Source organism: Delphinus delphis, chromosome 6 (assembly GCF_949987515.2).
Source record: "Delphinus delphis chromosome 6, mDelDel1.2, whole genome shotgun sequence".
NCBI lineage: Eukaryota > Metazoa > Chordata > Mammalia > Artiodactyla > Delphinidae > Delphinus > Delphinus delphis.
The window spans coordinates 10,015,048-10,028,267 of record NC_082688.1 but is presented as its reverse complement, the minus strand read 5'-3'; the positions used below and the strand labels follow the sequence as shown (position 1 = coordinate 10,028,267).

The window sequence follows — 13,220 nt, the reverse complement described above, 5'->3', positions numbered from 1 at the left end:
ATGTTTTCATTGTTCCTGGATGCCCATTTGGACAACCATGATGGGACAGAAAAGTGCAGTTACAGCTCTGTGTCTGTATTACATACCTGAAAACAAACACAAAAACAAACAGAAAGCCTGTACACACATTGTTAGAGTGACAGGCTTGTTTGCCACATGATCAGATCAAGGCTAATTACAACTAATATTGTTTAAGAAGCATTTTCATATACTTCGTGATTTCACTGGAACTGAGGGAGATACTTACAGGTACATACGTGACTGTCTTTCAGACAAACGAGCACTGATGATTAAATCAAAGCTCAGATGAACTCACTGTACGCCTCTGGCAGATGTCTTATGTTCATAGACACAAACTACATGGAACATCAGACTTCATTTTATGCTTCAATGAGTCTCACGCCAAGTCTGAAAGGGCTAATCTAGGTATAAGTTAAAGCAACTTCCGTCTTCCATCTCCAAAAAGATCTACGCCAAGTCTAGAACTCAACTGGAAGTTCGAGGGCCTTTGCTACATCCTTACCTCATAGGTACACTCTCTGTAGCAATGATGGCCCTGTTGACCATTCCTCCCAAGTCCGCAAACAGTCACCCAGCACCAATCGTGTGCCAGAGCTGTGCTAGTGCTTCAGGAACACAGGAGGATGGCAGCAAGTGTTTGCATTTGGCTGGTGTAAAGAGTCTGTGAAGGGGAATAGTAGAAAATAAAATGGTGGGGGGTGGAGAGGGAGAAGTCTTCAGAGATAGGCACTGACCATCTCAGGAGTCAGCATACAGTAAAATACTGCTGTGCAAACAGCTGAATGAAGAGTAAACAAAATACCTTCTGCCCCATTCTATCTTGCAGGCTTATTGCTACTCCCCACATAGAACAATGCCTTTTTCAGCTAAACTGGATTTTGTTCAGATTATACCATCTGGCCAGAATGTCCTTTCCACTCTTTAAAATTAATACACTTCAAGGTCTAGTCCAAATGGAATCTTTCCTGATCCCTTTCCTGAAACCCTGTCTCCCTTTGTTGAAGGCTCTCATGATAAGTCTCTTACACGATAAGCATCTGTACTCCCCTTCTGGACCATGGGCTCCTTGGAGGCAAGAACATTCCATCCTACAGAGCACACAGTAGATGTTCAATAAATGCTGTTGGCAGCCTGAATGAGGTTGATGCCACACAGGTTAGCCATAACAGTACCTGAGTTTGTACACCATCCCTTGTATTTACCTTGGTTATTAGAACCTAACACACCATTCCTAGTTTTCAATTCAGATGCCCTACCAGACAGGGATCCTGCCTCAACAACAACTCCAAGAGCAATTAACATTTACTGAATGCTTACTATATATGCCAGACACTATGCTCAGCAATAAATATATTATCTCATATATTATCTCATTTAAATTTCTCACTGCTCTTTTAAATTGGATAATATTATCTTCTTTCTACAGGTGAGAAAAATAAGGCTCAGAATGTCATCCTGCTAGTATAGCCATACAACTAACACAAGCTGGAGTTAGGAAAGGAACCCAGGTCTAATTCCAAAACTGTGCCCTTAACCACCACATAACCCCTTGGGTAAAATGCTCCTTGGATGGGCTGGGAATGTACAAATCCATGGGCCATAGCAGTATCTAAGGAGAACACAATCACACCTGCCTTTGCCAGAACAAACAATCAGGGATAAAACCTAACTCCCTCTACTCCTTCTGTAAGACTCAAAGCTAGATGTGTGAGTGAGTCATGGAGGAAAAACTCTCCTTTAGCTTTCTACATCCATCACTTTTTTTTTTTCCAAAGGCCGTTTAAATCCCCAAAGACTCATAAGCCCCAAACTTCTCTTCTATTAAACACTTCTCTTTGGCTACTAGTCATTTTTGCTGGTCTCTAAAAAATAATCCATAGGTGATATACTATAATGTACACACGCGCACTTGCTTGCCCCTCTGCGGTAATCTCTTCAAAGCCGTCAGGGTCGTACTGTAGGATACACCCTTCACTGAATTTGCCATGCTACAGCCAGGGTAGGGATCCTTGCTGTCAGTGCCTAACTGATTAAACTCTTGGAGTCAGAGACTTTCCACAGGGAGATTTCAGACCCTCAATATATCAGGATAATCTTGTTTTATGAGGTGATCAGAAAGAAACGATTTCTGGTTTGTAGAATTTCTAAAGAGAGCGGATCATGGAGGTGGGAAGGTGGGGGTGGGGGAGGTGTCAGCGCTGCATTCAAGCTCCTGCCTGTCCCCCAGTCTCATCTTCCAGCACTCTCTCCCTTGCTCATTTCATTCCACTCCATTCATTCATTCCCAAATATACCTAGCTCTTTCTCAAGACCTTTGGACAAGCAGTCCCTTGGCCTGGAACATTCCTCTTATTCATTAGCAGAATAACTCCTTTTTATTCTTCCTCAAGGAAGCTTTCTTCTCCCATTCTCACCAGCTCCAGGCCCCTGCTATATACTCTTTTATACCCTTCACAGCGCTCATCACAACTGTGAGCTCCATGATGCAGGGGCTGTGTATCCTCTACTGCGCCAGCACAGCGACTGGCCCAGAGGAGGGGCCGTCAATATTTGGGGGATGAATGAACAAATATGTGTCTAGGGTGAAGCCTGTACAGGATGAAGCATGACCATTCAAGCGTCTGAACCACTGGCTCATTACAGGTTTGCCTGGAAGTTAGGTTGATGTCAGAATTCCCATCACTTCCTTTTCCTCCATTGTGTCTTTGCCCCTGTTCAAAACACAGGAAAAGTAACGGAGTCTTCTTAAGAGCCGGGGCATTTTGGACAATTTACATGACAAAATATCTAAGAACTGCAACATCTGATCAACACCAAGGCATCTCTCTCTCTGACTCCAGAGTCAGAGAATGAGGGCACACATGCTGGAAGAACCCCTCTTCCCATCAGGGGAGTCACTGCAGAAATGTCACCCGATGCATTACCAAACCATTAGTCAGGGGCTACAGGGCGGATTCTAGGGCCAGGAGCCTACCAGAGGGATGCAAATCCCTGTGCCCCCACTTAGAGCCCATACAGGGTTTGTGGCTCGTCAAACATGTTTCCTTACTGCTCTAATGTACCAGTGTATCGCTTAATGAAAGTTCTTAATTGTAATTCAATTAATTACATACACAGAGTCCCCAATTACATTTTCCAATCAGACACTGGCTGTGGTACAGGTCCAAATGCACTTAACCAATTTTAATATATTAAGACCAATTTCCCTTGAATACTAATTACTACCTAATGATAAAATGAAAAGGGGGGAACTTTCAAGAAAGGGGGAGAGTGAAAAATGCAATTCATGTGGAATTTCTCAGCCCACATAGCACAATGCACTCACTACTGAAGAAGTAGGTGTGGACAGGGCACAAATTTGCTTCCAGTTCAGATCAGCACTGTTTTTTGTCCTAGGTGTCACCTACCCTTGGTGCAGGCTGTTGCCCAAAGGGACCTGTGGGAAGTCTAAGCGTCTAGAGGGAAAAGGCCAACACACACAAGCGCAGACTAGCCGTGGGGTCTGCGCACAGACACTCGCTTTGTGTCTTGGGCACACAAAGCCTGGGAATGGCCAGCTCTTGCATGGGGCATTGCACTTTACCACGTGCATTTAAGGCACACAATCTCAACTTAATCCTCATAACAGCTGTACAGGGTAGGGATTTCTTCCTATAGCGTAGCCCTACAGATGGGGAAATGAAGCTCAGAGAAGGACTTGCCTAAGGTCACGCTGTGGCTTCAAACATCCTGCCTTTCCCCTACAACACACTGCCAACCAGCCCGCATCAACCAGACAGCAAGAGGCGGAGACACATTGGTATTCTGGCATCGGGGATAATGTTTCTGTTCCATTTAAATTGTTAGCGTGCAGCAAGCAGGGAGCTATTATCCAATATCTACTTGAAAAAACTCTCACCCATACAGAAAATTCCTTACAGTGAACACATTTCCCCCCACCAGAGCCAGACACGTAACTGGCTTTCAGCAGTAATTCAACCTAAAATATGTACCATGAACACCACAAGTCATTTCCATTTGTAAACAGAGTTTATTTGCAGGATCACATTTTTTTTGCTTTTGAAGACTGCTGTTGTGGTACAATAAAAGAGGCTTAAAGCCCTGGTACTTAAGTCACATGATAGAAATTCGAGAGATTAGTAATTTGTAACTGAAGAAGGCAAACCCTCCAGAAGCCAAGTAGAACCACTAGGGAGTCTCCAGGGTTGGCAAAAAGAGCACACACGGGAGGAGGGACTGGCCCACTAAGAATAAGCACCACGAAGAGGAGATGGAAACACACCAGGAGAAGCAGTCATTCACTGTCTACAGTTGCTTTTTTATTTAGTGAATTGGAGAGGGGTGGGGGTGGGGAATTCCAAGTACCACCACGTAGAAACCCTTATACCTGAAGACGCTCACCTAAAGCCCAAGTTCCTTTTAAACGGTATCACACACTTGCCCCTCGGTGCCCTAGTGAGCAGCCTGGTGATGCCAGGGACTCAGGAGGCTCCCTCCCTCCCAGGGAATGAACCACACCTGGCCACAGGCACTGGGATGCAGGGGGAACTCAGACCCAGGTCCTGCCCTTGGTGGATGGGGGTGTGTGGTCACAGTCCAGTGTGGGAGTGGGCGAATCCATTCAGTGGAATCAGTGATCAGAGAGGGGTAAAGAGAGGGACTCTACCAGAGCCCAGGGAATGGCAGCCAGGTGGTCTGGGGAGGCTTCTAGGAGGAGCGGCCTCTTCTCCTGGGTCTTCAAGGAGAAACTAAAGGAGGCGAAAGAGGCCACAAACTGAGACCCAGAGATATGCTCCCCTGCCACAGTCCAGCTGTCTGGGTGACTGCCCACCTCGAGTTGAAGCTCTTCCTTAGTATAGCCTTAAATTAAGGAAACTTCATGAAGGTACTGAAATAATGGAAGGCCTCCTTGAAAAGGAAAGAGATCAAAGGAGATTAAACTGATGTTTAAAGAACTGAATCCCCTTTCTATAGCAACTTCTATTTAGGAAACAAAATAATTAGATTCAGCTCTTTCACTAGACTTAATGGACAGAAGACACATTCTTCTAGGCCCCCTAATTATTATTCACGGGATGATGAGCAAATCACCACCTTAAAGGCTCAGTTTCTTCTTCTATAAAATAAAGATGATGACCACTCTAGCCTAATAACAACAGCACCTCTATCTCATTTAATCCTCACAACAACCTTGTGAAATAGATTCAACCACTTCCATTTACACAGGAAACAGGCTCAGAGAGGTGACATGATTTGTCCTATGTCAGAGGCTGCAGTGTCCACCCAAGGTCTGCCTCATTCTAAAGACTGTGCTTTAAGCACTATGCTGAACTACTATGTAGGCACACTTGTGACTGATAAAACAGGGAAGACACAGCGTCTGACACTTTGTGGCACTCCATAAAGCGGGTTCAATTTCAGGTCTATTTTAGCTCTGATGATGGGAAATTCCCAAGTTTCTCTCTGAAAGCTATGGAATCGATAGGTTGGTTCATGCTGCATCTTTCTTCTAAGGCTCTGGCTTAGAAAGCTTCTAAGGCTACCCACGTATGATCAGTGGGTAAAGGAAAAGGTCACTGGCAACATCTGGCAGAAAACGAAATTGAGGTTCAATCTGGTGCCAGGATTTATATAGACACTTGGACAAGAATGGAAGTCGTATAATGTTACATCCTCTCCATAATGTACTCAGGCTTCCTTCTGGTCTGATTCCAGCTTCTAGCAGACAGTTGGCTAAAGGATGTAGGAGATTATCAGACTAGAGTCCAAACTGGAAAGCCCAAGGACTTTGGCTTGTCGTTTTCTTACTTAGGCCAAGATCCAAGCACAAATGCTACCTCTCAGTCCCTAGGCAGAAACTCTTATCATATTAGCTTCATTCGCAAGCTTCTCTCTCATAGTGTACAAAGACAACTGTCATCACCCTTCTTAGGACTGAAAATTTAGGTTGTTTTATCAACAATCTCAGGGTGGGCTTCAGGGTCAGATAGCTGACTTAGAATTCTGGTCCTATCACTTACTGATTAGCTAACTCTGGGCAAATCACAACCTCTCGCCACAATTAGAATAGTATCTTGTAAGGTGGTTGTGAAAATTACACAAGAGAGCAAAATGTCTAGCGTGATGCCTTACAATAGAAGGCCTGAATAATTAAAAAAACATCCTTTGATGTGGTTGGTATAAAAAGCCATGCCCCCTGTGGAAAAAAAACTGAAGGGCTTATATCTACTCTTATGGCAGTCTTCTCGATCAAATGTTTTTACTTATAGGTACACCTCTTCTGGGACACCAAAGCACATTTGCTGGAAAGTACCCTGCCTCTAAGTTCTCTGGTCCTGTGACACAGACTTATACATCTGCTCTGGCCCCCACGCTCCTTTCCCCTCCATTCTGCATCACTCCCTTCCCCACCACACACCTCCTTGTGGGTCCTGACAGTTCTATGATTCCAGACCTCCATATCCATGCCTCATCTGCTCTGTGAGCCACAGAATGCTGCTCTTCTGTTATTTATTAATCACAGTTAATATTTATTGAGTGTTTATTATGTGCCAGGCACTCTTCTAAGAGCCTTATGAATCCTCCTATCAGCCTTATGAAAGTAAATTAACTACCTAAGAGAGGTTAAGTAAATTGTCCAAGGTCACACAGCCAGTAAGCGGCAGGGCCAAAATGTGAACTGAGGCAGTCTGGCTTGATTGCATATTCTCTTAAACACTGCATAATAGATGCTCATAATTTAGTTCCCTTCTAAAATGGCTTTAAGGATAGCAAGCCTGTGCTGATCAAAGATAGCAACAGAAGTGAAGAAAATTCTGTTTTTGAAATATTTTTCTTTGTCTCAATCTAACTTCTTAATAGGTAGCTACTGGGGAACAATATGGGTTCTTGATTGAAATTTCTGTTTACAAAAATTTTTTAAATCTTTTCTATAAAAAGAATAAATTGTTTTTATAATTTACTTCCACTTTACAAAGACCAGTTTCAACAGTCTATTGATTCCAAACCATGGACTGCCTGGCACACTTTGTAAATGCTGGTACGGTCTTCTTTCACTAACAAAGTGATTTTGACTCAAAGGCAAGCACTGAAAGTATCTTGCAAATCCTTTAAGATGGGGATGCTGAGGCTGACAGAGGTCATACAACTTAATTAAGACTATGCTCGTACTTAGAAGTGGAGTGACAACAAGAGCTCAGATTTCAAATCTTTATCCACCAATCCTCATAGCTTCTCTTTCCTAGTATAAGAACCTTATCTTAAAAGAAAAAAAAATGAAACTAAACAAACCTAGGACACATCTAATTTGGAATCACAGTATACTGTGAAATACTATGCAGCAGTTAAAAAAGAAAGAGGTAAATCTATATACGGAATAATATATGGATTGATGTAGAATATGGAGTACTCTCTACGTGACATACTGTTACAATGATAAAAGAAAAATGTAGAACACTGATGACAGTTTGCTACCATTTTGTTTTTAAAAGGAGGGAAGGGCTTCCCTGGTGGCGCAGTGGTTAAGAATCCGCCTGCCAATGCAGGGGACAAGGGTTCAAGCCCTGGTCCGGGAAGTTCCCACATGCCGTGGAGCAATGAAGCCCGTGCACCACAATTACTGAGCCTGAGCTCTAGAGCCCGCGAGCCACAACTACGGAAGCCCGCGTGCCTAGAGCCTACGCTCTGCAACAAGAGAAGCCAACGCATTGAGAAGCCCAGGCACTGCAATGAAGAGTAGCCCCCGCTCGCCGCAACTAGAGAAAGCACACACGCAGCAAGGAAGACCCAACGCAGCCAAAAATAAATAAAATAAATAAATTAACTAAATAAAAAAAATAAAAGGAGGGAAATACGTGTGTGTATATATATGTCTTTGTGTGGGTACATTCATATACATATACAGAATATGCTTGCATGTGCTTAGATGATCCCTGGAAAGACACCAAAATCACTGGAAACAACTGTTGTCTCCGGGAGAGGAATTAGGGGAGAGATGAGAGGCTAAAAGTTTTCACTTTAGATACTTTGTTATCTGAAATTTTTTTGCATGTGTAAGTGTTATATATCCAAAATATATACCAAGATCCTAACAAATAACATTTTATCTTATTCGTATAACATGGAGTCAACATGAAACATTTTGAAACAGAATCCACTAGAGTTACTATATGCAGGACAAGGCCCGTAGTGGGTGATGAGAGAATATTTGCTAAATTAATGAATGTCAACCTGGTATGGGATACCCTCAAAGACTTGACAATCTAGTGTGAGAGACAGACATCAATCAATCATTGGGAAAAATAAATAATTATAAACAGAAATACATGCAATGAAAAAAAAGTAGTATGCTCTATGATGGAATATAACAGGGGACCCAAATGAGGAACGGGTCAGGTTTAGGCAATGAGGGGACAGGGAGATCACAGGTGGCCTCTATCGAGGTGACATTTAAACTGAGAAGAAGGATAAAAAAGTTAACCAGAGTAGGGGAAAGTGTTCCACACAGAAGAAACTGCCTGCGTAAAAGCCCTGAAGCAGGAATGATGGAGAGTCGGCTGTTGTGATCACAGTTTTCACATGTCACTTGCCCCTTAAGTCAATAGGAGTGTAGAGGAGAGGAATGGCTAAAATTCATAAGTCTGAAACTCTAAAGAGTGAATGAAAGAAATTAACTGAACTTTTAAAGAAGCTTTCTGCATAGCACTAGGAACTACTACATTGCCTCCAGCCAAGAGTATGAAAATGGCCAGAATTTTCTAAAACCTGATGACCGAACAGTGATACTGACAGGGCCAGTTGCTTTATATACAATATAGCCTTTGCCACAGAAAAGGCCTCATATTTCTAAACTGTTTCCAGGACTGTTCCTAACTTAGGATGATACAGTTTAACAGATAAATATTAATCACAGAGGGCTAAACAGGATGCAGACCATTTCCCAAGAAGCATGAAATCAATCATTTCACTCTGGGATACAATTCTGGCATGAAGGCTGATGTCTGCCTTGGAAAACAAAGTCACCTCAAATCAGCCTAGGGAGGCCAGACCAGTGAGTATTCCCAAATACAGGACTTTTAAGCATGTTGCAACGGACAAAGCAGGCACGGAGCGAGGAGGCCAACGTACTGTTCTCGCGGACCAGACAGAACTCCCAGGCGCTCTGGCTCTCCAAAGTGCTCTCCAGGTCCACAGCGACATTGGGCTCGCTCTGCTTCTCCAGGCGGTACTGAGGGCCTGGAAGATCAAAGGGGCAGGAGGAGGGGAGGCAGTCTGAAACAGTGAATTTAACATTGGAAAAACACCACACCCCAGTGAAAAGCTGATAAAACATTAGGAAAACACTGAAGTCTGTTTGGGGTCTCCCAATCCAAGAGGGAAGAGTTTGAGTTTTTTTCCACATGGCTTCACACACTTGTCTGTTCTATTATCAGGTCTATTTTTACTCAGTTCTCCCCAAAACAGGATGAGAGATAGAAAGCTTTTGAGTCAGACTGACTTGGAATCACAATGTGGCTACGATGGTTTCCCAGATATGAGCAGGTACCCTACCCTCTCTGAATCTCTGTTTCCTAATATGTAATGTGCGAATACTTATACCCTGAAGGATTATTGTGAAGATTGGAGATGCTACAGGAAAAATGCTTACGTAGTAATGTACCTGCCTCATAGGAGGCAGTCCTACAAAATTATTTATTAATAATTATTATACGATAATGAATAATCAATTATAAGCAGGAATAAGGTATGTTTAGAACTCGAATATAATGACAGTCCAAAAATGCAAAAAAAATTCTAAAACGTAGATGGGGTTAAAAAATAAATTCCAGGTTTTTGGGTTATGATGACAGAAGGACAAGTGGCTGCTGATTCGTATTTTTGTTGAAATATTTATGAAAACACAAGAGGCAGAGGTTCAATAATACTGAAAACCAGGAATATCAGTTACCCTGCATCACAAAGGGATTCTGGCAGATCTTAAAACACTGGGGCATTTTATACATTTATTCATGTATTTCTTTGTAAAGCCAAATGACAAATCTTGTTCTTCTCAGATAACACCTAACGGGGTCCAATGATCGGATTCAAAAGACTGCTCCTGTTGTTAATGGTTACTGAAAGATTAGAGGTGTAAGAAACTGGCTTATTATTTTGACTATGAAAGGCCTGTTTGGTCAGACAGCAGAGGTGTGAGAGATCTGATGAAGCATCAGAGGCCTTACAGGGCTTCCAGGTGGAACACGTATTTTTAGATGTGTTCCTCAGCTGTCCTCAACTTGTTGATTATTTACATCCAACACTTCTCCTTCATCAGTCTGAGGCATTTCACTCATCTCAAGTCATTCTCCTCCCCCACATTCTAAGTTCATCTGCAGCATTGTAGAGTTTCAGTTCACTTCCATGGTATATTTGATCCTTCCTCTAATTGGTATTTCATTAGCATTTCTGCCAATTATCAGAGTTCTTACATACATTCAGTCCTTTTTACACTACTTACAGGTTTTAAACCTTCACTAAGTTAACAATGCTCAAGACACATACAACTATTTAAGGTAATACATGCTCAGAAGTCTACACAATTCTTATAAACTCTAATACACTGTATTCAGGTCAAGAAGGTATTGTAGTTCAACATTATACATAGTTCAATTTTTTTTTTTTTTTTTGCAGTACGCGGGCCTCTCACTGTTGTGGCCTCTCCCGTTGAGGAGCACAGGCTCCGGACGCACAGGCTCAGCGGCCATGGCTCACGGGCCCAGCTGCTCCGTGGCATGTGGGATCTTCCCGGACTGGGGCACGAACCCGTGTCCCCTGCATCGGCAGGCGGACTCTCAACCACTGCGCCACCAGGGAAGCCCCCATAGTTCAATTTTAATTTCAAAAATATTAAGCAAATAAAGTTATGGAAATACAGATAATTCTTATTCTCCACTACCCATCACCTGTCGGTGCCGACATCTGTCAATTACCAAGCATGCTTGCTGCTCATCACTGGATGCTTTCATATTCACTGGTGGAAATAATCACCGAAAAGTCATGCCCAGCTGAACTTTAAGAAAACAGAGCTGGTGAGAGATTCCTATGATCCCTCCCCCAACAGCTCTGCCCGCCCCCCCTCCCTAACACCCACCTTTCACAGCTGTGGGCAGCCCATTAGAGAGAAGAGAACCACCCCTGAACCCAGAGAGCTGCTTTCTAAAACACTGGCCTGTTAATCTCCAACTGTCCCACCCCTAGATCTCCCAGCAACATAGCATATATACGCACTGATATCCACTCCTATGACTTTACAGTGAAATCTGGGTACAAAGTTTACCTACAATAATTCATTTTTTAATGATAGTCAAAATTTGGGAATAACCTAGATCTAACAACAGGGAAACTGATTAAACAAAATATTGTGAAATACCATGGAGATATTAAAAGTGATGCTGCAAAAGTATTTGATTTTATCGAACACATTTATAATATGCTACTTTATGAAAATAGCAAATTATAACACAATATGTGTAAGATGATTGTAATTATGAAAAATATATGTAAAGTCATGGTGGGGGGTGGGGTACATACTGGAAGGTTATTTCCAGAATGTGAATAGTAGTTACACTGGATACTGGGATAATGAATGTTTTTACTTTTCCTTAGTGTTTTCCTGTATTTTTCAAATTTCCTATAATTACTTAAATAAAGGCTACCTTTATAATTTTTTTTCCCGTTGGCCGTGCCGCGGCTTAGTTTCCTGACCAGGGATCGAACCAGGGTCCACGGCAGTGAAAGCCTGCGTCGTAACTACTGGACCGCCAGGGAACTCTCTTTTTTTTCACTTTTATAATTTTTAAAACATCGTATATACTTATAAGCCCTCCAATTTCTTACTGTGCCATTTTTCTGAGGATACTGTAGTTACCACACCCTGTGGCATCTCCAATGGGTCTTTCATTTGCAATAGTTTAATCAAAACTAGACATCATCTGTTTATGTAGATCAATACTTTCATCTTAAGTAACCCTGTAATCTCTCTAGGCACAGTATATATAGGGTTTGGGGCATCTAGAGCTGTTCACCTACCTGACAACTGGATGGTAAGCAAGCCACCCCTTTCCTGATTCAGGGAGCCGAGGCCTGGCCACATCAAGGTGTATTTCAGGCTGGTCTCCTTTGTACTCTTTTTCCTTTTGGTCCCTGTAGCTGTCTGGGAGACGTGGACGGGGGAAACCAGAGGAGGCAGGGAGTACTAGGAAGGGCCCCTTATCCCTAAACACAAGTCCCCGCATCACTCTCTAAGCCACAAATGCCACCATTCCATATTCACTTTCTTATTTCTTGGGTTTTGTAGATATTTCTTTTCTTTTTTTGGGGGGGACTATAATATTATTTATTTACTTATTTTGATTTTATTTTATATTGGAGCAGAGCTGATTTACATGTTGTGTTAGTTTCAGGTGTACAACAAAGTGATTCAGTTATACATATACATGTGTCTGTTCTTTTTCAGATTCTTTTCCCACATAGGTTCCCATAGAGTACTGAGTAGAGTTCCCTGTGCTATACAGTAGATCCTTGTTGATTATCTATTTTATATATGGCAGTGTGTATATGTCAATGTAGATACTTCTACTAAAATAGTTTGTTTCCTAAAAGTAGCTTTAGGACTTTCTCCTTGAAGCCAAGTATTATTTGGCTTCATTATATTCATTATATTATGATGACTCTCAATTACTGCATGACCATTATATGCAAGCATGCTGCATATGTTAGCTTACTGAATCCTCACAGCAACTCTTAGAGGCAGATATTATTATCCTCATTTGACAGATTGAGACCCTGAAGGTTGGCAGGGTGAAGTAACTAGCCTAAGATCACACAGGTAGGAAGCAGGAGGGGAAAATGAAACCCAAGGGTCTTTGGCCCTAAAGCCTATGTATTTTGAAGGTTTCTTCCTTTTACAAACTGTAAATTACAGACTAATTATAAAAAGCCATAGTTTGTACCTTAAGTATATATATTTTTTGTAGATTCATGGATTCACCTGGGTTCTAAATTACTTAACTTGTTGTTTCTACACATTCATTTCTATGATAAATGATCTGAAATAATTTATTTTAATGAAATCCACACATGCTAAATATCCCATGCTATGGCTGTATCCTGGTTCCTTATGAAGACAGGATCACCTTATCTTTCCATCCATCCAGGAAGAC

General features: G+C 42.1%; 1 protein-coding gene across 3 annotated transcripts in view; it reads right to left on the bottom strand.

Annotated features, from left to right (window-relative positions):
* The window catches only part of MAPKAP1 (MAPK associated protein 1), a 230,153-nt gene that overhangs the window by 49,890 nt on the left and 167,043 nt on the right, over positions 1–13,220 (bottom strand). For all 3 annotated transcript variants that reach the window (XM_060014148.1, XM_060014149.1, XM_060014150.2), the window contains one exon: positions 9,148–9,255. In XM_060014148.1, the coding sequence (XP_059870131.1) occupies positions 9,148–9,255 (108 nt within the window). The remainder of the gene's footprint in view (positions 1–9,147; positions 9,256–13,220) is intronic.